We start from the raw sequence: 27,946 nt of genomic DNA, 5'->3' as shown, positions 1-27,946 counted from the left end.
GTATTTGCCGATTTTTTTTCTTTTTTCTTTTAATTTTTTTCTGATTGATTAATATATTTACTGGCCGAAATTTCTTTTCCTTTTGACATTTAGCGCCATTATATTGAAAAATGGCAACCGTATTACCTACAAGTGTAGCAACAATTAATTTTTTTTCGAAAAAGACATCATAGTCCAAGTTTATTAGCTATATAATAAATTCAAAGGTCTGGCCACAAATTTTAAAACACAAAAACACAACATAAATCAAATTGTTCATTGTGGCTATAAAATGCCATTCTTCCTAGCAGAAGTAACACAATCATCAAGTAGCTCCTTCATTCCATATTTGTACACAAAACCTTTTTCAACCAACTTTTTTGATCCCCACTTGATTTCTCTCTTGGGGTCATTCAAGTACCTGAGATTGACAAGTTTTATGAAAGGAAACTAAAAATCACATTTGACAAAAATATCACCATATTCATGACAGGAAATTTTACTCCATGTGACCAATTGATCAAATTTCTATATTGGGGGGGTGGGGTGGGGGTGGTCAAGGGGTGCGTGTTGAGATACCAGCTTAAATTTTTGAATGAGATGGTCACACACATCAACATGGTATCAAAGTAAGCAAAGGTCCTGAGATCGAATCTCACCGCCACCTATATTAAAAAGAATTCTCACGTGATTGGCTCATGAAAAAGAATCAGGTCCGCACATGAAAAGGCCTTAAAAACGAAGAAAATGACTTCCTTAATAGATATATTCTATGTATATTTTATCCTCCTTACCCACCCCATTCCCCCGACCCTACCCCTTGACCATCCCAAAACCTTTGATTAAGTGTGAAAGGAAACTCAACCATCCCACCACAATCCAAGTCAGTTATCAAGGAAGTAATGTAATGTAGAATGCAAGATTGATAATAATATCTTACTCTTGGTTGACCTTAAATTCGGGATAATTGTGTTGATAGTAATTGCCAATCTCTGCAGTAGAAACAAATGAGCTAGCACACAAGAAACGCCCATTGAGAGAACCAACATTATTCATGAAGAACATATGAGCTTCAGACACATCTTCAATATGCACTATTGGAACTTTTCCATTAAGTTCCTCTAAAAACTTGATTATATTACACAATTTCTCCTCTTGAGTGAACACTGACAAGAACATAGCAGAAGTTGATGGGATATAAGGCAAAAAAGTGTGTCCACCCACAAGGCCACAACATAATGTAACCACATCCAAACCTTCCTTCTCAAACTTCAACACCTCTTTCTCAGCTAACATCTTTGACTCTACATAATCCTATAATAATATATAAGAGAATTTAAGTTATATATGCCGACTATGTAAAAGTTATTTACATAACTATATTCATAATAAATAAAAAAATTGCACACTTCTGTTTATAACAACTAAATGAGATATAAATGTTATATATTTATATATATAACAACACCTCATTATAACTCAATAATACATAAATATGTCCTTTAACTTGGCCTCATTTCACATTTATACTCTCCAACTTTGGGTGTGCACAAGTTGACACTTAAACTTGTATAAAGTTGAACAAGTAGACACACGAGTCCTACTTGGCATAATACACATAAGACACCACATATGATGAAAATTTCCATGTATGATATCACATAGGACGTGTGTGTCTATTTGTTTAACTTTATACAAGTTTAAGTGTCTACCCGTGCACACTCAAAGTTGGAGAACATAATGTTAGGGTTTTGCGCTGATTTTCTTGCCATATTTGAGTTTTACTTTTTCCTTAAAGAAAAGTCAAAACATTAACATAAATGTTTTTACTTTTTCTGAAAGAAAAATATAATTCTCTTCCATATTTGATTTATTCTTTCCTTATATGAAAGATTTGGAACTCAATAAATTGAAGATTCCTCTTCTCATAGCATAATACAATAGATTCCACAATATAGTCGTTTAAAGACTTTTGTTTATGGGGAGATTTTATATCTACAGTTTCTATGTTTTTAATTATGTAGGCCAATTGGTCATATCATATAATAATATTATGTCGTTTAGTATAGTTTTATGTGTCGTCTAATTTATCGTCTTATGATTTACAATTGTAAGCTTCTGCATGATGTCCCAATCACTTTCGAACCCAACACATAAATATGAGATGTGACCAAGTTAAAGAACATATTTATGTATTATGCCCATTATAACAACCTAGAAACTTTTCGACAAACTTTGTCACTATAGAGAGGTTTGGTTGTATTTATAAATCAAAATAGTAAAATAGTGCTAACGCAAATCAAATTTCATTTCATGTAAATTGAAGTCGAACAGACTACTATTATCCACTTATAATACCACATTTTGCCAAAATCAAAATCATATCAAATTAATATAGGATGATAGTAATATAATGCAGCATATAGAAAGGTAAATAAATACATTAATTAAGCTCACCCAAAGCCACTGTTGGTTGTAAGGATTTGAGAAATTAAGAGGTGTCCAACATGTTTCATCCATTAATTGTTTGAAAGTAATTCCATCTTCCTTCAATGGGGAGGCAGCTACAATAGAGGCAGTATAAATAACTCTTAACTGTCCCACTTCTAAGGCAAATCCTTCCAATTTTCTTCACTCCATCAACTGTTGCCTCTGTTCTATCTCTGTACTGTTTCATATATTAAGGTCAAGATTACAAATAAAAGAAACAAGATTTATTTAAAAATAAAATTTATATATATGAAACTAACTAAAAAGTGTTGACCATAACAAATATGAGTATATAATAACATATTATTATAAATCAATTTCATTTGATGATAAAAATAAATAAATATCAATGCACATAATTCAAACTCAATTATAATTTGGGACGAGAGGCAGTGATGGATCCAAAATTTTCACCGAATTCAAATAATATCTACGATTTGAACTTGGAACTTCAAGATAAATTCTGAAGCCCTATATAAAATTGTTATCGAGTGAACAACCTCGCCCCTCCTAGATCCGATCCTGAAAAGAGGGATTGATGAGTATCATCAGTGGAATTCCATACCTGAGATCCTTGAGAATGCAATAAAGGAGTAGCAACATGGAAAACAAATTCACAGCCTTGAATAGCTTCCGCAAATTCCTCAGCTCTATAAATGTCAGCTTCAAATAACTTTAATCTTTCATCTGCACCACTTAAGCTCTTCAATAGTCCCACCTTTGACTCATCCTCTACATTTAAATCAACTTAACTAATCATTTTAAAAAACATCCACACACACACTATGGAAACATACATGGAAAACAGATTTTCATTGAAATACTGGAAAAAAAAATTCTGTGTAAAAACACTAGTCTTTTTTTTTTTTTTCTGTTCTCGTTGATTCAATCAAAATATCTATGAAAATACCCACTCAACATACCTAAGTTTCTTAGTGTAGCATGAACAATGTAACCTTTGTCCAAAAGTTTTTTAACAAGAGAAGAACCTATGTACCCTGCACCTCCTGTAACACAAACCTTGCAAGTGCTTTTCTCCTCCATTTGTTGGGCCTTTTGCTTTATCTCTTCCTCCTCAGCCATTTCTATATTTGAGATATATATGATCTTTAAGTGATTGATAAATGGAGTTTGTGGACTATATAAAACTAGACCCCATGTGTTTTTTTTGCCCTATTTTATTATTATCTGTTAAAAGTTTATTTTGGCACTATATCTCTATATGGAAATTAAAATCTTAGTTATGTTGACATTGTAACGAAATATTTAAGTGTCAATGCAACTTGACATGTGTTTATTTCTTATTATTATGCTATGTACCAAAAAATTGAGTATCACTATTCAAATTCAAGATACTCCCTTTGTCTCTAATTATTTGTCCAATTTTTCATTTTTACTTGTCCATTTTTACAAATCAAGAAATGACAATTTTTTTTATGTATTATATTCTCAATTAATTAATTTTGAAAAAGGTAGAACTTCTTGAAAATCTTAAATTTTTTTACCTTAAAGATTGAATCTTTTTGCTCTTTTGTCACTAAAGATTGAATCATTTTGCTCTTTTGTCCCTGAAAATTGAATCTTTTTGCTTGTTTGTCACTAAAGATTGAATCGTTTTGCTATTTTGTCACTAAAGATTGATCCCCAAATGGAGAAAGTTAAAGCTTGGGATAAAGAAAGTGTAAGTACTCAAGGGAAAGAGTTTGTAAACCAGTTTGATCCTCTGGCTTCACCAGAGGAATGTGATTTACTTCTTGAGAAAATACTTTCCTCTCTAGACAAATCATTGTCAATTGAGGGATCAAGGACAACATAAGAAAAGGTGAATTAATTTTAGTCCTCAATTAAATAATTTTCTATAGTTTCTTGAAATTGAGGTATTGAATTTTTTTCTAATTTTTTTTTTTTTGTTAGATTTGTAGAAAGAAAATGCAGCAATGGAGCAAATAAGTTAAGAGTATGTGGAACAGAGGTTGAAAGTTTTAATTATGATGATGGTTATTGTCACGCCCCGAGCCTATACCTTGAACGTGGCCGGCACTCGAGAACCATTGTTGGTCCCCAATCTAACCCTTGGTCTGCAGAAAAACATTTTAGGAGCTATTCATCCAAGGTAAATAAAAAAAAAAACCCCTTTTTTATTTTTCTTTTCTCCCTTATCTTTTTTGGTTGGTAAACCATTTTTCATATTATGACAACCACACTTTTCACTTTTATTAGCTAGTGATAATTTTGAAAAATATAGACAACCCCCTGAAGTAGTTACCATTTTATATCCATTTAGACAAACCTATTACTCTATTAGATACCTCATGAAGTATGTTTGCCTATTGAACAAGAACAAGTGTGTTTATTTAATAAAATTAAGATTGGTTCTAAGTATTTAGTTGGGAGAAGGGGAGCCTTGACGTAACTGATAAAGTTATTGTCATGTGATCAGAAGGTTAAAAGTTTGAACTTTATAAATAGCGCCTTGCAGATATACAAGATGAGTATAGTGAAAGATTAGTGCACTGAATTATTTGGATTTGTATCTAAGATGAATGTTACATTTGAAATTGCAGGGCTTATAAAGGAATGCATAGTTGCAAAACCTCACAATCATCAATATTCATTTCATATGAAAACCAAAAGCCAAATCAGTGTCAAATAAAGAAACAAAAAGTTAGAAAGTTGAATACTATCAAAGAAGAAACTGTTCCTTTCACTCCACTAAAATGTGAAAGTCAAAATGCTCGATTCTTTGTCAATTCAATAGAGCCATTTACATCAGAATACATGCACTTGTCATTGTTGCCAAATCAAGAAGACATTTTGCGCCTTTATATATATTGAAAAATGGTAATGGGATTTCCCATAAGTGTAGCAACTGTTGTAAAATATAAGCAATATACTACAAACAATATAATATAGACAAGATATATGGGGAGTGGAATGTAGAGATCATCTTATTCAAATGTTTTCATGTCTCTTACAATGGTGAATGAACAACCCTATTTATAGGTTGAAAAATCACTCCAGAAGTCATCATATTAAGTGTCATCATAATAAATAGATATATTCTTATCCAAATTACAAAGGTTCATAGAACCTAGGGAATATACAGAGATGATAAGTATAAGTTTATGGAAAAACTCAATGGACAATCCTCTTAGTTCAATGGATTTATAACACTTCCACTTGGATGTCCATAGATAATGTATCTCGTTAAAATCTTACTAGGAAAAATTCAATGGGAAAAAGCCTAGTGAAGGAAAAAGAGTACACATATCTCATAATACGTTTCGAGTGCTGCCTCATTAAAAACCTTACCAGGAAAACCCAATTGAGACAAAACCATGGCTAAGGAAAAGAGTACAATGTGTATTTCACTCCCCCTGATGAAAGCTTTACTTGATATCTTTGAGGTGACACATTCCAATCTTATATCTCAACTTCTCAAATGTTGATGTTGGCAATGTCTTAGTGAATAAATCTGTAAGATTATCACTTGAATAGATCTTTTAAGCTTCTATCTCACCATTTTATCGAGGATCATGTGTGGAGAAGAACTTTGGTGAAATGTACTTTGTCCAGTCTCCTTTGACGTATCTTTCCTTCAATCGAGCTATACATGCACCATTATTTTCATACATGGTGGCTGGAATATCTACTTTCAAAGAAAAATTACACAGTTTCCGGCATCTGTAAAATCAATAATTTGTATGTGCACCCATCGCACTAATACATGATATTTTTCAATCATTTTTATGAGATCAAAATTGATCTTTCTTTAAGTTAAGCAATCTCACAACCATTGGGGTACTCAATGGAATTGCATTAAGACCTTTTAAATCCTTCAAGGATTTTCATATAACCTTCATCGTCTAGCTAGACATAACAATCATTCATTACACATATTCAAGTATGTAAGATCCCGTACTTTTTCTCAATTCTTGCATAATATATGTGGCGTAGTATGGCATGGTTATATGAGGTGTATGTGACTTGGTATTGTATATAGAGAAAAGACATAAAGTAGCCATTAAAGTTGTCCCGAATTTTCAAAAAGACACTTTAACTTTGCGAATGTCCTATTACCCCATTGAACAACTTCAAAATAGTATGTATACTCCATTTTTCACCCAATACCACTTATACCAAAATATTTGTAAGTCACGCACTAATAGTCACTTGACACGTGTTAAAAGTAATTTTTAATTATTTTTATTTGATTTCTTTGCTTTTCTTTTTCTTTTTTTTTTCTTTTTCTCTTTCTTCTTCGCCTCAATTTGTGTTCTTCAAGTAGCCATTCCTTCATCATCGTTGCAACAATCATCAATCCCGTTGTGGCGGGACTGATTTCACAGTAACACTACCAATTATTTGTTAACTACCACCAATTAATTTATTTATGAAAATAAACACCGTCAAATCATCAAAATTCAAATACTCAAAATATCACCAAGTCAAAATTTGAAATTGAAACCACCACCTTCTCCAACTCCTTACTCTCAAATCAAGTTTTTCATAGTTTCATTGCTCCAAAATCCCAATCTTGATTTGTAGGAGGAAAAAATTACTAAACTAATTTGTTTTTAAAAAAAACAAAAAAAAAACAAGAATGAACACAACAACATTAGTTTTTTTTTAAAAACAATGACCATAAAATGAAAAAGAAAAAAAGGAAAAAAAAATGAAGGAAGACATGGATGCCCAAGAAATATGGATAAGCTAGTGATGGTATGGAAGATGAGAAAAAAGATTTGAAAAAATAAAACTATTCCTAATAAAGGTAAAAAAAATTAATACATGGATTTTTATGGGGTTTTTTCAAAATAAGTCAAATTGGGAGTGCCACTTGGCAATTTTGCGTTGGCCTGAAGCTTATCACGCGCCCATCTTTCGTGACAATATGAGTGGTGTTAAAATTAATCAAAATGGTATATTTATTGAGGATTTAGATGGTTTCGTGGGATAATAGGACACCCGCAAAGTTAAGGTGTCTTTTCAAAAATTCGGGACAACTTCAATGTCGACTTTATATCTTTTCTCTTGTATATATTGGAGATTAAGATTTCAAATGGGTGGCAATATCAAGGAACTAAACTGAAGTTTTAGGTCAAAGGTACCCCTCAAATAAAGTTCAGGATTAAAAAAATGGCTCGGGTAGCACTTCGCCCGTTTGAAAGGTTTAAATTATTACATACCTTGGGGATAAGCCTATGAGTGCCTAACATGATAAGAATAATCTGTTACGAGGTATTATACTAGCACAATGGTCATATGTTAAGTTTTAAAGTTAAGAAAATTTGCAAAACTAAGGTCGGCAAAAATTATCGAAGTTTCTCTAATAAAATTTTCTTAACTTTGGGTCAACTGTCTTGGATATTTTCTCCCAATATATAAAGAGTTACAAGGACCATGACCTATCAAATCTAAGGCCTACGAGTCTAGTTTGCAACGCACAAAATCCCGTATCCAACCGACATCAGTGTAAAAATTTATGAGGATTTTACTGCGGACTGCCTAGGTAGAATTCGAGTCGCGAATAGGGTCGGATAAAAAAATGTGGTATGTCGGCTACCCGACATTTTAACCCATAAAAACATTTATTTTCACTTCCTAAGCAGAAAGAAAGTTGAATAGAGGGTTCTAATGGAGTTCTTTCATGATGAAGGTTAATTTTTAGTGATTTCTACCATTAAAGGTTGCCCCCGTGCCTAGAAACGTAATCTCTACACATGACAATCATTTTCCCCTTCTATTAGTTGCGTTTGGAGCTAGTTTTTGAAGACATAAATTTATAGTTATTGGTGTTTCTTCAAGGTTTACACTTGGTTTGCTAAGATAATCATCTCAGAACTCTTTTATGATTATTTTTACGAAGTTCTATGGACGTTTCGCCAAGTTGAGGCCATATGGAAAATCTGTTGATTTAAGCTCAATAATAGATTTTTTATAGGTGTGTACCAGTTGTGTGTATATATATATATATATATATATATATATATATATATATAGTGTTTGCAAAGCTTAGGACGTAAGGAAAAACTTTTCTGAAGAAACTGCGGGCATTCGAGCGTTCATTGGAAAAGTATGTTAAGGCTAAGCTCTGTCCTTCATTTTAGCACGATTCCTAGGAAATTCCTAAAACGCCAAATGTGATATTTTGCTATTCTCTTTCTTAGAAAAAGACCTTCTATGAAAGGCATTGGGATCTCAGCTGAATTATTTACATAATTCTAGTATTTTGATATTCCACTCGTTCGAGTAAATAGGGTATTCGACATCTACATGTTATTTTATCGGTTTCGGTGATTATATGTCCATTTGTATGAATTCTTATTCTTCTTTCGGTGGTGTGACTTAAAAATATTACTTGATACCTTTATTATTTGTAATCAACCCTCTTTCCCCACTAAAGTTTATTATGAAAAATCTTTAAAGTAACACACGATTTTCAAAACTCTCAAATATAACTTAAATGTTTAAATTATTAGAACACTTGATTTTTAAAATACTTTTTTTATATATATTATCTAGGAACCAAGTATAGGAAAGAGTAAATCACCTTAAACTTGTTATGAACATCTTCAAGGTTAGGTTATCTTTCTAAAAGTCGAGTTAAGCTTTCAAGCTTATTTGGAAGAATATATGAGATTCCATGAGATGGTTACATGTCATATGAAGTGATTATGAGGTTATGAGAACAAGAGTACAAACGGGCCAAGATTGACAGTATGACAACGAAAACATATATGTGTTATGAATCCATAACATGCTATGCATTCTACTCTCGAGCTATAATCAAAAGGTATGAGGCCTATTGCCTATATTTATACTTATGAGATACCGATGACCACAAGTTGGTGAATATGATGTCGGTTTGCTATCGGGAAGCACCACCATTACTAGCATTTGGTTTGGTATGCATGCATTTGTATCAATATATATGTATTCACGACATACAATTATACGAGTGTATACATGCATATTTAAATAGTAGGAGGTCAAATGTCACCCATGAGGGTTATTTGAGTTTCAGTTTCAGGTAGTATCTCTATTACCCTTTTACAGTAGCTACTTATGATTCTACTTTCCGCGTTACATACAGTACATTTTTATTCGTACTGACGTCCCATTGCCTAGGGACACTGCTTTTGTTTCATGCGAGCCGGTTTAGGCAGAGATTCTAATCGACCCACCCACTAGGATTTGGGTTCAACTATGAGTTGGTAAGCTCCATTTTATCATGGGGCTATCAGAGAATGTTTACTTTTGTTGTACAGTTTGGGTATAGTCAGGGCCTTGTACCAACATTGCTTATGTCACTTGTAGAGGCTATTGTGGACACAATATTCTGAATTTTCTTTTGTAAGTTTCAATCTCCAGCCCATAGGCTTGACATGTATATATATGTGTGTGTAAGTAGGTATGTCTTCAGTTGCGGCCTCGTCGGCTAGCTAGTACATCTTTATTTTTTGGCTTGTCTACCATTGTTTGTATGGGTTATTGTCATACAGGTCATGACCTTTATGGTCCAGGCTTCATATTTCAGATGTTGTGCTGCTTGATTTTTTTGTCTCACAGTTTGGTTAGCTAGTATGTTTCAGTTGCTAACTCGATTAACTAGGTTATCGAGTGTCAGTTACGCCTCCCTTTTTTTGAGGTGTGACAAAGTACTTCATCTATTGTCAAGACTTTTGCAAAAATTCTTTATGCCACAAGGCACAAATCGTATTTTATATCTTACGGTTATACTTTCACACAATAATTTATTTGTTTCCCACTAACATTATATCTTGATCCATGGACTATAAGTCCAAAACATCACTTTTCAAAGTGAAACATAATATACTTGAATTGTGCATTTTATTTGGCCAATCAATTATTTGGTCATATTATATGACTGATTTAAATTCAAGATCCTTGTTATCATCTGTAGCATTGAGCGTTACTTCATATCAAAGATACCATCGATGGTATTTTTACTCGATTCCAATACGACATAACTTATCAAAATCTCTTCATATTTCATTATTTTAGGTACCTGAATCTTTGTCAAGGTTTTATGAAATGTTATGCCATCGTGCTCATTATAAAGAATTTGTCTCATTATTATGTCCGTCTTGATCATTTGCTCCTATCCTTTCTTAAGAAGTTTTTCATTTGGAATCGCTTGGTCTATCACGCTCTAGGCGTACTATAGACTCTATCCTTCAAGGACATCTCATTGAAGCATTTATAGCTAAATTATAACATAGGGTCAGTAAATTCATTTGGCAATTATTTTACGACAATGGGTATAGACCTCTTCCCTCCGCAGCTTACCCAATAGACCACTTAGAATAAATCAAATCGAAGACGGTAAGCATTCTATAATCATTCCAAGTTTTTAAGGATGTCCATTCTCTTTATGAAAAGTAGTAACATTATGCAAATAAATTATCTTTGAACTTTAAGTTCACATTTTTTTACAGGATCTAGATAATTCATCTCATAATTTCCAGCTGCCAATCATCTCTCCTTCTAGTGTTAGAAAATCTAACATTCACCCCAACCTCATTTGGGGGTCCATCTTGTGCGTAGTGGAGCAATTAAATCAAATACCGCACATTCAAACTTTAGATAAAAATTATTTGGTGTAGCTATAATTGAGGCATACAATTTTTGTTAAACCAACCAGTATTATCAATATAATTTCATAGTTTGAAACCGTGCTCTTAATTTAACAATTCGAGCAAACAATCTTATAGAAACCAATTTGTAAGTTGACAACAAAGTACATGTGACCAGCCCATAGATGTAACTATCATTTAGTTGTAAACGATCCACATGGTAGATGAACATGCCCATATTCACCTTTCTATATATTTCAAAAACCTCATGGAATACAATCCGAACATTACCTGGTATAATGATACAATTATCATTTTATCATGAGAACAAGCAACACAAGAGAATTCTTGAAGAATATTTTATTTCTTCATCATATATGCCACATGAATTCTCAATTATTTTTGCATCACGTTGGACCGGAATGACCAACCGGTCATGCCAACTGATCTTTATTTTTCTCAAGCCTTTCGTAGATGTGGGTTGTGGCATATATTCAACCCATAATGATTTTATCATATCTTGACCCATTATCTTTCGAAATGGTCAAGCATTCACGATACTTATCACAAGTCACATTCTCTTCAAGGAATGGACTAATCATTTATATGTGCTTCATAGATTTGCATTATAAGCACATTGTCATGCCTTTGGAATTCATCATATTTGCATGACCCACCTCAACATCACTTTGAAAGGTCAAATGTGCCACCCCTTTATTTTCCTTTCTTCTGATGGGGGATTTTTATATCATTAGGTCGCACAACGACCACGAGTCCAATGACCTTTCATACCATTATGATGATAAAAATTACCTTCACATTTTGAAGGATTATTTCGAGAACCCGTAATGTTCTTCATTTTATAATTAACACAATGATGAAAATTAATTATGTCTCTATTTATACATTCAATCACTTGTCTTCTTTCAGACTTATTATTCACTGCTACCACATTCATATGATAGAATGGAGCAATTGAGCGGATTTCAAACTTATCATGTACTGTTATCACATTCGCTTCAAGGAATGAATCAAATTCAATGGGACGAATTCCATGGCTTATCATCAAAGCCTTAGTCATCATTATATCATCACTATGGTGCATTGAGACTCAAACTCAATGTCTTACCCATATAAGGTGTGTTAGGCCATAATTCTATGGGACTTGAACCCAATCATTATCATCATGGTGCATCAAAAGTCAAATTGATGTCTTACCATCTTGTTGTGATAGAACTTAAATCTACTGTCTTACCCTTAAACATTTTTTTATTATGGTGCATCCAGACTTTAACCTGATGTCTTACCCTTTTGGTGCGATGGGATTTGAATCCACTGTCTTACCCTCAACCAACGGTATAATAGACCGAACTACAATATGACTCACCCTTTGAGTCTTTCAAAATAATATTCGAACTCATGCTACTAAAACTTCATACCTTCTTCCATTTAAGAAATTTTGTAGAGCAAAGAATATTCAACTAGTAGTAGTATATGCCTTTGGTTCTTGGTCAATGTTAGTGACCAAACACTATTGTATATTAAATCATAAAAAGATTCTAGAAAATACATACATGATTTTATGCATATAATAACTTGATTGCAATAGTTATCATTTTTCCTTCTTGATTCTCATAACGAAATCAACCAGAACACGAGCTAATGAAAAACTAATTAAAATTCAATCTCAATTGACTAGAGTCCCGTGCTGATAAGTTGTTAAACATATCTAATATACTATAAACAATATAGACAAGATATATGGAGAGTACAATGTAGAGATCATCTTATTCAAATGTTTTCATGTCTCATGCGTCTCTTACAATGGTGAATGAACAACCCTATTTATAGGTTGAGAAGTCACTCCAAAAGTCTCCGTATTAAGTGTCATAATAAATATATACATTCTTATCCAAAAATGTTCATAGAACTTTGGGAATACACATAGCTGATAAGTATAAGTTTATGGAAAAACTCAATGGACAATCCACTTAGTTTAATGGATTTATAACATCAACAATTAAAAAAAAATTCGAAAAAGACACCATTGTCCAAATTTATTAGCTATAATAAATTCAAAGGTTTGGCCACAAATTTTAAAATACAAAAACACAACATAAATCAAATTGTTCTTCTTCTTTTGCATATTTTCGGAAAATAAACCTATAGAAGTAAGTGTCACTAATATAAAATTGTTTATTCATTGTTGCTAGCAAATGCCATTAATCTTCCTAGCAGAAGTAACACAATCATCAAGTATCTCCTTTATTCCATATTTGTACACAAAACCTTTTTCAACCAACTTTTTTTATCCCCACTTGATTTCTCTCTTGGGGTCATTCAAGTACCTGAGATTGACAAGTTTAAGGAAAGGAAACTAAAAATCACATTTGACAAAAACTATCACATATATATTTAGGGGTGGGATGGTCAAGGGATGTGTTAAGAATATAATTAAATAATAAAAGTGTTGTTATCTCTAACAACTTAAGTTTTTAAGTGAGATGGTCACACACTTCAACATGTATCAGAGTAGGCAAAGGGCCTTAAAACGAAGAAAATGACTTCCTTAATAGAAATAGGGAAAATTGTGCATTATAGCAAACTATTAATTCAAATTAAATGCTTTAGCTACATTTTCATTTAATTCTAATTCGTAACAAACACATTGTCATTCTCGCCTCACTCCCCTGAATTTCGCTCGCCACTCTCAATTCTCTCCCTCACTTCTCACTTTTATACAAACACAAATGTATAAATTGTGTTTGTGTTTGTATAAAGCGAGAGAGACTGTATATACAAATACAAATACATATCTCTCTGTCCTATACACTTATAATTATACTAATACAACTCTCCCCCTGCGCAGTTCTCTTTTGCCTTTCTCTCTCTCGCTTTATACCACAAATTATACAAATACAATGCACAATTTATGTTTGTATAAAGCGAGATAGATTTGATATACAAATACAAATGTTTTAACTCGATTCAATTGTATACAAATTCAAATTTTATGTTGATACATATACATAATAGTTACATATATACAATTATCTAACTGATATACATATACAATTCACCTCTCTCCACTCTCTGCCCTGCAAACTTGTAGTTATAGAGCGCTAATATGATTTATGATTGTTACTCCTAAAATTTACTCATAGAAATGTAGAAAATAAGTTCTATAAGTGACATTCTGTTTATTCTATCCTCCTTACCCATCCATTTCCCCTTGACCATCCCATCCCTGCCATCCCAAGGCCCCAATCCCCAATCCCCTTCCCCCCTCCCCCCTCATCCTTATAGGGTTTTATTAGATTATATAAATATATATATATATATATATATGCTTTTAAGGTACATTTTACTCTCTTACATATCAAATACTAAAATATAAGTAACAAACCAACTTACTTTCTAAGAAAATATTTTCCATGAAAAATATTCTCCTTCGTACCAGACACACATGACTTATTTTCCTAAAAAAAAACCTTTTTCAACAATTCCAAAACATTTTCCCGGGAACCAACCACAACCTAATAATCAAATACACATTTAGTTTGTGATTAATGCTATCTATTTTTGTCCTTTTTTTAAATTTTCCACTCAATAATTGATATATTTGTTGGAGTCCGACAAATTCGGATTCACACATTGTCGGTCCCATTTCTAGGATGTATGCTCCTAATTGAATCATTTTCATTCCCAAGATTTGAACCCAAAACATTTGATTGAATATGAAGGAAACTCAACCATCCCACCACAACCCAAGTCGGTTATCAAGGATGTAATGTAATGTACAATGCAAGATTGATAATAACATCTTACTCTTGGTTGACCTTAAACTCTGGATATTTGTGTTGATAGTAAGTGCCAATCTCTGCAGTAGAAACAAATGAGCTAGCACACAAGAAACGGCCATTCAGAGAACCAACATTATTCATGAAGAACAAATGAGCTTCACATACATCTTCAATATGCACTATTGGAACTTTTCCAATAAGTTCCTCTAAAAACTTGAGTTTATTGTACAAATTCTCCTCTTGAGTGAACACTGACAAGAACATAGCAAAAGTTGTTGGGATAGAAGGTAAGTAAGTGTGTCCACCTACAAGGCCACAACATAATGTAACCACCTCCAAACCTTCCTTCTAAGACTTCAATATCTCTTTCTCTACTAGCATTTTTGACTCTGTATTGCCCTATAAATAAATAACCAAAATTTATGTTTTATGCAAGTTTCACACTGTAACTATATATCGGTTGTTCATTTTCTCTACCTGAATTATCACTACTTACGTATTAGTAAAATATACTTTGAAGCTGACTAGGATAATAATTTGTTCCATTTTCCTACCTGAACTATCAAGATCTACTCAACTAGGTGTGTTTTAGTATATATATATATATATATATATATATATATATATGGATGGTAATATACTCTTATATATTTATTAGTATTAATTAACTTTGGAATAAATGGTAAGTAATCTAGTATATCCACTTATATTATTAGAGTTTTTTACTAAAATCATCCCTGAAGTGTGACTTAAACCTAAAATACATCCTTGTGTATATAAGTGAACAAAACATCCTTGCATTATCCAAAAAATTGCAAGATATCCTTCTGTCTATTTTTTTTTAAGAAACTCATGTCACCAACAAAAAAATGTGTCAAGTTGAATGAATATATGTACACATGGTTAAGCTAGTCAGTCGGGTGATTTTTCTAATTTTTACAAATTGAGGATTTAAATCATAATCATACATTCAAATTCTTAATATTCTTTGTAAAAAGTATGGCCAATAATACAACCTCAGCTTCAAAAATTTCAAATAAAGTAATTATTTTTTTTATTTTCATAACTAAACGCCTATGTAATTTTTCACTAAATTTCCAGCATTTCTGTACATTGTATAAAATGTGAATTGCATTGTGCATATAACGTACATACGTACTAAATATTTATTAAAGAAAATATTTAAATAGTTGGACGTAATATTTTTAAAATGATTTTTTTTACATAATCTTTCTAACCATCGGAACCTACTGTATAAATATTTCAAAACTTACGTATTGTTGCAAGTCAATTTAATTGATGATGCAAAAAATATATAAACTAACAACACACAAAATTTAAATTGTGAGAAAGAAAGATTCATTTCCTATCTATATCCTTATTCTTTTTAGGTAATTTTGATCTTCTCGTCGTGGCTAAGACATGATGTAACGACCTAATTTCCTTCGTTAGGGAAAAGTCAATGGAGAAAGAATTGGGGTCATAAAACTTTTGGTAGTAACTTGGAATTTCCTAATCTAGTCCAGATTTGGACGAAATCGGAGTTAGTAAAGTCTAGGGAAATATGGTAACAACTGGGTGATTTAATTATAATTTTGATTACATGAATAGATAGCTAAGATGTTAAGGAAGTCGTACGACTTTACGAAATTGAATTCGGGCGAGTAGAGCTCTCGAAAATGATCTTACCTTGAATGAGTGGTTTTTGAATGTCAAGGGTTGAAGGTGTGTTGTGAAATGGTGGCTTGGAATTCAAATTCCAGCATTCTGTCTCTGTGCATGCCGCTATAGCGGGATGGGTCACGCCGTAGCGGGACAAACGCGACTTAAATCGAAAATAAAACCCCAAAAATGTTTATTCTGCACTTTTCAACTTTGAGAGCTAAGGAACGACCCCAGGGGATTTCTTGACAGTTTTCCACCATTCTTGAGGCTAAAGGTAAGGTTTTCACTCCCCGAATCAATTTTTTGATCTGTAGAACTTAGTTTCTTGGGGGATTATTGTTTAGGAAAGGTTTTGGAACTATTTGGATGGTGGGAAAAAACCTTAATCTGGGTATGGGGATCAAGGTTTGACATAGGGTTAATATTATTGATTATGATCCAGGTAATTGGGTCTTGATTGTTGATCCTTGTGTATAAATTGTTGTTTGTAGACTTAGAACAATCGGAAAGAATCCTGAAAGGGAAGATTTAAGTGCCTTAGGGGATTCAAGATTGGATTCGAGGTAGGTGATGGTTGTGATTTCATGTTGGTGTGATATATGTTTGTAATTGTTCATTATAATGCATGTATGTATGCGAATGTTGCATTATTGATCACCCTAATCGTAAATGAGGATAATTGAATAATTGTATGTCATGAATCACCTCTTGTTGTATGATTGTGAGAATATAAATGGTGATTGTAATTGTGGTTTGTTGATTGGATCGGTTGCCACGTTCCGGCATAAATATGGGATCGGTTGCCACGTTCCGGCATAAATATGAGATCGATTGCCACATTCTGGCATAAACATTGGATCGGGTACCACATTTCGGTATGCTAACAGTTTAAGTGTGGGTTCCATGAGAGCACCATTGAAGTGGGTTCTGTGAGAGGACCATTGAATTGTGTTGTGTATCTACTTGTGATGATTACATTCATATCTAATGATGATTGATATTGGAAGACTGTATGTTGCTCTAAATTGATAACTAATGTGTATTATTGAGAATGTGGGATGCTACATTGATCTTGAAAAGATGACTAATATTTTGTATATGTTCGGTATATGCATGTTTTATAATGTTGTGGTTACTTACATGCGTTTCACTTATTGGTATAGCCGCGTGATTCTACCAATACACTATGGTTATGTACTGATACTTCACTTGCTTGTTCTTTGTTGAGTACAAGGCATCTTTAGGCGGCTATTGATAGACCTCAGCTAGGTGACTATTGAGCATGACCGGTTTCAATGGTGAGTCATTTCTTTCGGGCTGTCATGGATCTTTCTTGTTTAAGTCCACTCTTTTCGGACTCAGACTATTGTTTAAGGTGTTTGTTTAGTTTTGGGGTTGTACCTCTTGTTCTTAGACTTGTTGTTAGTAGAGTTTTGGTACAATGACTTTCAGGTTCTAGGGGTAGTTCTTCCGCATTAGTTTGGTTAGTTGTTTGTTAAAACCTTGGAGTTTATGGGGACTCCATTTTTATTGTCTTTTAAACATGCTTCCGTATATTTAAATGCCTTAGTTTTCATAAATTTTGTTAGTTTGGGTTGTAGTAATGGTTCTCCCATCGGAGGGTTAGTGTGGGTGTCAATCACGATGGTCTGGATCGTGACACATGACCAAATAAAAAAAAAAAAAAATTTATTGGTTCTATTAGTTTCTTAACAAAAAATAGACTGAAGGATGTTTCTTGTTATTTTTTGGATAGTATAAGGATATATTTTGCTCACTTAGATAATATAAGGATGTAAGTTAGATTTGAGTCATAGTTAATGGATGATTTTAGCCAAAAACTTATATTATTACATGAAAGTTTAAAACAAATGAGAAAAATGGGTTTAAAAGTGAAACAGTGACCTCAAGAAATTGGAGATTACTTGGATTCATTGTAGGAGGGTAATGGAAATACTTTCTCCATTTTAATTTGTTTGGCCTATTTTGAATTTAATATCGAATTTTAAGAAAATAATTTTTTTTTGAATCTTGCGATATTAAATTAAACATATGTCAATATTAATTATCTTTTAATTTTGTAGTCGTAAACATGTCACCTAGAAAATTAGAATTAAAGATTGATAAGACGGTAAAAATCATTTTTAAAAAAAACATACTTAAACATAAAATTAAACAAATTGAAACAGAGAGTAAAATTATTAGGCTCACCCAAAGCCACTGCTGAGAGTAAGGATTTGAGAAATTAAGAGGTGTTCAACATGTTTCATCTATTAATTGTTTGAAAGTAATTCCATCTTCCTTCAATGGGGAGGCAGCTACAATAGAGGCAGTATAGATAAGTCTCTTAACTGTCCCACTTTTAAGGCAAATCCTTCCAATTTTCTTCACTCCATCAACTGTTGCTTCTGTTCTGTCTTTATACTGTTTCATATATCAAGGTCAAAGTTACTTATAAAAGAAATAAAAATAAAAAGATATGGCTCATATTGTGTTAGACATAGTGTTAAAATCATGCTTATAATTATAAATCTTTGTGAATAAATAATTTTTAATTTATCAATTCTTTAACATGGTATCAAAGTTCATAGAATATTTAAAAGAAATATAAAAAAAATCAAAGAAAATTTTGATTGACTCTCGAAATTTCGAAGTCTCATATATTAAAACAAATACATATTATTATAAATCAATTTATTTGATGATGAAAAAAATAATACTAATTATAATGTCAATGCATAGAAATCAAACTCAATCCGAATTGGGGTAAGTGTCACGAATTTGAACTTGGAAAGTTAAGGTAAATCTTGAATGCCTAAATCACTACGCCAACCTCTAGTCTTGTATTCCATACCTGAGATCCTTGAGAATGCAATATATGTATGTAATATATTTTTTTATCAAAAAAGTTTGAACGAACACCCTCGCCCCCTTCTAAATCCGTCCCTCATAATTCCATACCTGAGATCCTTGAGAATGCAATAAAGGGGTAGCAACATGGAAAACAAATTCACAGCCTTGAATAGCTTTCTCAAATTCCTCTGCTCTATAAATGTCAGCTTCAAATAACTTTAATCTTTCATCTGCACCACTTAAGCTCTTCAACAGTCCCACTTTTGACTCATCCTCTACATTTAAATCAACTTAACAAATCATTTTAACAAAACATCCACACACTACAAAAACATGCGTGGAAAACAAATTTTCATTGAAACACTGGAAAAAAAAATGTGTAAAAGTCTTTTTTTTTTCTGTTCTCGTTGATTCGTTCAAAATATCTATGAAAATACCACTGAACATTTTAAAATAATTATTTTTTGAGGAATTCGAGCGACGTAACTTAGGAATAAAGGAAATTAAAAACATACCTAAGTTTCTTAGTGTAGCATGAACAATGTAACCTTTATCCAAAAGTTTTTTAACAAGAGAAGAACCTATGTACCCTGCACCTCCTGTAACACAAACTTTGTAAGTGCTTTTCTCCTCCATTTGTTGGGTCTTTTGCTTTATCTCTTCCTCCTCAGCCATTTCTATAATTGGGATATGATCTTTAAGTGATTGATAAATGGAGCTTGTGGGCTATATAAAACTAGGGGACCCCATATTTTGGTACTATATCTCTATATGGAAATTAAAATCTTAGGTATGTTGACATTGTAATGAAATATTTATAGTACCATGGTCCATGAATGAAACTTAACATGTGTTTATATCTCATTATTATGCTAAGTACCAAAAAATTGAGTATCACTATTCAAATTCATGATACTCTCCCTGTCTCTAATTACTTGTCAAATTTTCCTTTTTTTATATGTCCCTTTTTACTTGTCTATTTTGACAAATCAAGAAAGGACAATTTTTTTTACCTATTATAATTTCAGTTAATTAATTTTGAAAAAGATAAAACTTCTTGAATATCTTAAATTTTTAATCCATCCACTTCATAATTAATAGGGGTAAAATGGTTAACTCAATATGTCAATTATTGTTTTCTTAATAGGTGTGTCAATTCAAAAGTGGATAAATAATTAGGGACAGAGGGAGTATTAAAATTACAAAATATTAAAGTATATTCTATCTTGTCATGTCAACAGGAGCGGACCCATGTGGAGGTCAGGGGGTTCACCCGAACCTCCTCGTCGAAAAATTACATTGTATATATAAGGTCTATTTTTGATTTTATGTGTACATATATTAAAATGAACCCTCTCAAAACAAAAGAGAAGCATGGCTTAGCGGCAAAGGGGTTCAACTTTGAGTCTTTGACCGAGAATGTTTGGGGTTCAATTCTCACTTGTAACATTTTCCCACTTTTTTTTTTTTTTTTGCTTTGAAAGGATGAATGAGCTCTTGTTTTGGGCTCAAATCCAACTCAATGAAATGCCTCATTGTTTTTTGTTCAATGTAAAACTTTATTATTTTTGTTATCATTATTTTTATCTCTATGCTATTTTTTTTCTCAATTTATCTTTGTTTAAATTTATTAGACATATTTTAGATACTTTTGTCTACTAATCTTCTTATTTATACTTCTCATTTTATTTCTACATAAATCTTTTTCATGTACTAACGATGATTATTATAAAATTTGAAATTGATTTACAAAAAATATTATATAAAATAAATTAGATAAAAGTTAATCGAATGAAGAAATTTAAAAGTCGTGAATAATCTTTTAATAAAATCTAATTAATTGATTACCCCCCCCCCCCCCCTTTAATTTTATAGTATTTCTTTCTTCTTCTTTTTTCAGTTCGATTTTAAAAAGATGAAAACTAAACTAAACGTATTTGTTCTATTTATCATTTGTCTTTTTCACGAATGACTAACCTAGTAAATTGAATTAAATGAAATAAAAAATCGACGATGTCAATTATTTATCTTATGAATATTTATTATAATATCTTAGTGGTTGAATTAAAAAAAAAAAAAAAAGAGTAGAACACTGGAATATAAAAGAGAAAAAAAGCACAAGAAATATTTAAAAAAAAAGCTCGATGAAATAGGATAAAAGTAAAAAAAAAAACTTAACGCGGCATGACAAGGCAAGTTAAACTTATTGGATTCAGATTACTAGTTTCCTCCTATCTCACTCAGTTTTTCATCTTGTAATTTTTACATGTTTTCTTTTTTATATTTCAAACCCCCTTCACAGAAATCCTGGATCCGCCACTGCATGTCAATAATCATAAATTTACAAAAAACAATGGTGGTATAACTCATGTATTGATTTTTGGGATTGAGTTAGATCCAAAACTCATTTTTTATAAAATTTATATGAATCTTTTTTATTAACTACCTATGTGAAACTTTTTCATTCTTCAACAAATTCTTCTTCCCCTCTTGTTATGCATTGTTTCGAAAAATAAAACAAAGTGTCACATAGTGTGGTTTTCACCATTATTTGAGTTCGTTGAAACTCTGTAATTTAAAGTATCGCTATTACTGAATTATTTATTCCGTTCTATCCCGGAATTATTAATTAAGGATACGTACATAAAGATTACAACTTCAAATATGGAATTTTGACTTTCATCATGAGATGTTTATTCATTGTTACTATAAAATGTCATTCTTCCTTGCACAAATAACACAATCATCCAATATCTCCTTCATCCCATATTTGTACACAAAACCTTTCTCAACCAACTTTTTCGATCCACACTTGATTTCTCTCTTGGGATCATACAAGTACCTGGGAAAAACATATTCCCGGGGAAAATAATTAGTTACTTAAAATAAGGAAAATGACTTAGTTTAGTAGCATAAACAAGTCTCATAAACAACATTATAAGTTCATTGTCTCATCTCCACCTTCTAATGACCCTAACGCCCACCCCTTGACCACCCCAGCCATGTGGCATCCCACCCCATAATATAGTTTTAGGACAATATGTTTTTGCTTTTTTTACCAAAAAACACAAATAAATAAATAAGTAAGAACTACTTTTTTTCCTTAAGAACCCTTTCAAGAATTGGAAAACGTTTTCCATAGAACCAAACACAAGTCAAATTCTCCTTTAATTTGTGATTAATGCTATCAAATTATTTATTTTTTCTTATTTTGGCTTTCCACCTGATTCGATATTCGTATTGTAGTTAGACTAATAATTCAAATTCACGTATTGCAGGATTCATTTTTAGAGCACTCCCAACATGATATTTTCTCTACCAAGAGCTCAAACCCGAGACATATGATTAAATATGGAGAAACTTCAACCATCCCACCAGACCACAAGTCAGTAATCAGTAATAAGGTTGATATAATGTCTTACTCTTGGTTGACCTTAAACTCTGGATAATTGTGTTGATAGTAAGTGCCAATCTCTGCAGTAGAAACAAATGAGCTAGCACACAAGAAACGCCCATTGAGAGAACCAACATCAACAACATTATTCATGAAGAACAAATGAGCTTCACACACATCTTCAATATGCACAATTGGAACTTTTCCAATAAGTTCCTCTAAAAACTTGAGTGAATTGTAGAGAATCTCCTCTTGAGTTAACATTGACAAGAACATAGCACCACTTTTTGGGATATAAGGTAAGTAAGTGTTTCCACCTACAAGGCCACAACATAATGTAACCACTTCCAAACCTTCCTTCTCAAACTTCAACATCTCTTTCTCAGCTAGCATCTTTGACTCTACATAATCCTATAAATAATAAATAAATTACAAAATTTAAGTTTTATGCCATGTTTGTGAAAAGAACATGCAATGTCAATAATACACCTGAATTGTCACTTTTTTGCGAATTTCACACCCTAACTATTAGTTGTTCACTTTTTCTACCTGGATTATCAGTATTTGTATAAAACACACATTGAAGCTGACTAGGACAATAATTATCATTTGTTCTTTTTTCCGCCTAAACTATCACCATCTACTCAACTAGGTGTGTGTTGATACATATATAGATGAATTTAGGGGTGTACATGGCCGGGTTAGTTCGGATTTTTCAAATATCAAACCAAACTATTTGTGTCGGATTTTTAAATTTATAAACCAAACCAAACCAATAAAACTCAGATTTTTCAACCTCGGGTTTTTCGGATTTTTTTGGGTTTTTCCGATAAAGTATTCATACAAACATATAATTTACTTGTACTTCAAATATTTCTTTAGTCCTACCAAAATACAACTATCTAAGGTGTTTCTTAAGAAAATAACACAAAATATGATATGATTAATGACACTAAAATATCCAACAAAAAATAATAATGATGAAATCGCATAAAACAAATATTGCAAATTAACAAGTCATAATGAAAATGATCATAATTTAAAAGTACTAAATCATGCTAAAATAAGTTTAATAAGTATTAGTTACATGACTAAATATTAAAGGAAATTAAAATTAGATTATGTATTTTAATTGTCTAAACCAATTGAAAACTAAAGAACAAATATTCAATATTATTGTCATTCTTGGTGTTGAATTGATTTTCTTTTTGTATTAGTATTAATTTGATTTTGATTTAAGCTTTATTATAATTACCAACATCTATGGACTATAATCTTTATTGAACCATTCAGAATTCTAAGTTTCAAACTTGAAATAATATATTAAAAGATAAAAACTATGAAAAAGTATAAGAAATATTTAAAAATTATATCAAAGTGAAGATTTTTATGTATAAAATAAAATTTTAAAATTATATATATAATGTCGGGTTGGTTTTTTTAGTTAACACCAAACCAACCCAAATATAGTCGGGCTTTTTTTTTCAATACCAAACCAAGTCAAACCAAATCACTAGTCGGATTTTTTTTCGGTTTTCGATTCGGTATAATTGATAGTTAAAGACGTGAAACCCGAGAAAAAAATTATAAAAATTCAGATATATTTTTAACCATTAACTCTTATATATTTTATTAGTATTAACATAGAATAAATGGTAAGTCATCTAATATATTACTATAATATTAAGTATAAAACAAATGAAAAAATGGATTCAAAAGAGAAACATCAAGAAATTGGAGATTCATTGTATATCTCTTAGCATGACACAATGATATAAAAAGCTTTATTAATGCATCATATTTATAGGAGCATAAATGAAATACTTCCTCCATTTTAAGTTTTGAATTGGACATATAACTTAAGAAAATAAAGAAGATTTTTCAATTTTGTAATGTTAAATTAAAGATATGTCAAATGTATCAAAATAATTTTGTATCTTGTAATCTTAAACATGTCATGTGAACATTTGAAATTAAAGGTTGCTAAAACGAGAAAGAATCATTTTTAAAAAATAAATTTTAAAAAATCAAACAAATTGAAACGAAGAGATCAAAAACATTAAGCTCACCCAAAGCCACTGTTTGGTGTAAGGATTTGAGAAATTAAGAGGTGTCCAACATGTTTCATCCATTAATTGTTTGAAAGTAATTCTATCTTCCTTCAATGGGGAGGCAGCTACAACAGAAGCAGTATAGATAAGTCTCTTAACTCTCCCACTTTTAAGACAAATCATTCCAATTTTCTTCACTCCATCAACTGTTGCCTCTGTTATATCTTTGTACTGTTTCAAATATTAAGGTCAAAATTACTTATAAAAGAAAACAAAAATAAAAAGAAATAATAATCTTTTCTTTTTTAATTTATATGATACAGTTGAAATTTTGATATTTAAACTTTTAAATTTATCGTGAACTCAAACATAAGAGTTTTAATTATTTTTTTAAAAAAAAACATATTAAAACTATGCTAAAAAAAAGTGTTAACCATAACATAAATGATTCAAAAAGATCAGGTAGAATATTCTATTTCAACTATGCAGAATTACACCATTAATATTTGCGTAAGATATGACTTCATATTGTGCGAGACATAGTGCTAAAATCATGTTTGTAATTATAGATTTTTGTATATAAGTAGTCTCTAGCTTATCTATAGTAAATAAGAAAATATAAAATACTTTTTTCAACTATTTTAATTCTTGATTTATCAATAGTTATCATAATATCATAGCTTATAAAATATTTTTAAAACATGTAAAGAAACTTCAGTCAAAGAAATCTTAATTGACTCTCGAAATTTCAATTATGACACATAAATTAAAATGAAGAGAGTACATAACTACATATTATAATAAATCAATTTTGCTGATTAAAAAATAATAATTTATAATGTCAATCCACAAAACTCAAACTCAAACAGAATTGGAGATAAGAAACACAGTACGTAGTGGATTCGGAATTTTTACTAAAGGTGTTTGAAAAATAAAAAATATAGTGTTTAATCTTTTGTTCAAGGGATTCAATATCAAAATATATACACTAAAATAAATAAATAAATGTTATATATTATAATGTAAATTTTTGATAAGTGTCATCAGTGGAAAAGGGGATGAAATTCCATACCTGAGAACCTTCAGAATGCAACAAAGGTGTGGCAACATGAAAAACAAATTCACAGCCTCGAATAGCCTCCTCAAATTCCTCTGCTTTATAAATGTCAGCTTCAAATAACTTTAATCTTTTATCTGCACCACTTAAACTCTTCAATAGCCCCACCTTTGACTCATCCTCTGCATTTAAATCAACTTAACTAATCATTTTTAAAAACATCCATATATATTGGAGTTATGTTGTTCGAATTCTTCAAAAATATCGTCCGTTGACCCTCAAATCATTCAAAACATAAAGGATCTGATATAAAGTATAATCACTACTAGAAATAGAGATTTTTAATCAATGAGAAATTTATGTTATAAAAACATCCATATATATTGGAGTTATGTTGTTCGAATTCTTCAAAAATATCGTCCGTTGACCCTCAAATCATTCAAAACATAAAGGATCTGATATAAGTATAATCACTACTAGAAATAGAGATTTTTAATCAATGAGAAATTTATGTTATAAAAACATCCATATATATTGGAGTTATGTTGTTCGAATTCTTCAAAAATATCGTCCGTTGACTCTCAAATCATTCAAAACATAAAGGATCTGATATAAGTATAATCACTACTAGAAATAGAGATTTTTAATCAATGAGAAATTTATGTTATAAAAACATCCATATATATTGGAGTTATGTTGTTCGAATTCTTCAAAAATATCGTCCGTTGACTCTCAAATAATTCAAAATATAAAGGATCTGATATAAGTATAACCACTACTAGAAATAGAGGTTTTTAATCAATGAGAAATTTATGTTATAAAAACATGATTTTTCCGTTCATTTTCTATCAAACCAGCTTACTACGAAAACACATGATGTTAAACAGATTCTCATTGAAATATTACTTGAAAACTTTCTAATTTTTTGTGTGAAGACACAACTATTTTTTTCTTTTCTCACTTATTCAATTAAAATATTTATGAAAATACCCACTAAACATACCTAAGTTTCTTAGGGTAGCATGAACAATGTAACCTTTATCCAAAAGCTTTTTTACAAGAGAAGAACCTATGTACCCTGCACCTCCTGTAACACAAACCTTGCAAGTGCTTTTCTCCTCCATTTGTTGGGACTTTTGTTTTATCTCTTCTTCCTCAAGCCAATTCTATAGTTGGGATATGATGCAAGTGATTGATAAATGGAGCTAGTTGATGATATAATACTAAAGCCCATGTGTTTTGTTTTTTTGTCCAATTGTACTATTATAGGTTAAAAGTCTAGTTTGGTGTATCTATATATATAGAATTAAAAGGCTTTGTTACATTGACATTGTATAATATAATAAACTATTTATTGTATCAATGCAACCTAACATGTTAGTTGAAAGTCATACCCATTATATTGCATGTTTTAAGATCCCATTATTATGCTTAGTACTAATAATTGAGTTTTGCGATTCAAATTCATGATATTGAAGTTAGAAAATATTAAAATGCATTATATCTTGTTATATTTTCCTCCCTTTTCTGTTAGGATTGAGATTTCAAGTTCAAATCCCACATGATGGTGTGCTAACGCATGTCATAATCATAACTTCTATCATATATATGTTCTACCACACTTAATATCCCACTACTCTAATTTACTCTATGAAAGAATTTATATACCTATATATAGAATTGTTTCTTAATTCCATCATGAATTGCGAGATGAGAAATTTACTCAAATTCTCTCTTAGAAATCGCCTTCAATGATTTCTCAAAATGTTGAAAAATGGAGAAGAACCCCAAAATTTGGAAATAAACACTACCAGGGGTCCACCGTGAACGCGGACCCTCGGCTCATTAACTCTCCGCGAATGCAAAGCTCTGACATCTAACCCTCCATGAACGTGGGAGCTTCTCCACAAACGTGGAGTTCTAGCCTCCTACTCTCCGCGAACGCGATCCAAACCTCGCAAACCAAATATGCTACCTAACTAAAATCGAAGTTCCGAACTCAATGGAACCATTGAATCACGAATATGAGGTCTCCTTCACCCGAAACCTATATA

General features: G+C 31.3%; 2 protein-coding genes across 2 annotated transcripts; both read right to left on the bottom strand.

Moving 5' to 3' along the window:
• Positions 1-257: 257 nt before the first annotated feature.
• LOC125810146 (putative anthocyanidin reductase) lies at positions 258-27,079 on the bottom strand. The gene is made up of 6 exons (XM_049489667.1): positions 26,896-27,079; positions 25,908-26,074; positions 24,854-25,066; positions 23,138-23,195; positions 920-1,235; positions 258-400 (listed from the first exon to the last, which is right to left on the bottom strand). The coding sequence occupies exons 1-6, from the start codon at positions 27,014-27,016 to the stop codon at positions 265-267; spliced, it is 1,011 nt and encodes a 336-aa protein (XP_049345624.1). The 5' UTR covers positions 27,017-27,079; the 3' UTR covers positions 258-264.
• On the bottom strand, positions 18,731-20,079 carry LOC125810148 (dihydroflavonol 4-reductase-like). The gene is made up of 3 exons (XM_049489669.1): positions 19,906-20,079; positions 19,499-19,665; positions 18,731-18,961 (listed from the first exon to the last, which is right to left on the bottom strand). Exons 1-3 carry the CDS (start codon positions 20,063-20,065, stop codon positions 18,794-18,796), a joined length of 495 nt encoding a protein of 164 aa, XP_049345626.1. The 5' UTR covers positions 20,066-20,079; the 3' UTR covers positions 18,731-18,793.
• Positions 27,080-27,946: the final 867 nt, after the last annotated feature.

Source organism: Solanum verrucosum, unplaced genomic scaffold, assembly GCF_900185275.1.
Source record: "Solanum verrucosum unplaced genomic scaffold, falcon-dt-bn FXZP01000281.1, whole genome shotgun sequence".
In the NCBI taxonomy this organism is placed as follows: Eukaryota; Viridiplantae; Streptophyta; class Magnoliopsida; order Solanales; family Solanaceae; genus Solanum; species Solanum verrucosum.
This window is presented reverse-complemented; position numbering and strand designations above follow the sequence as displayed.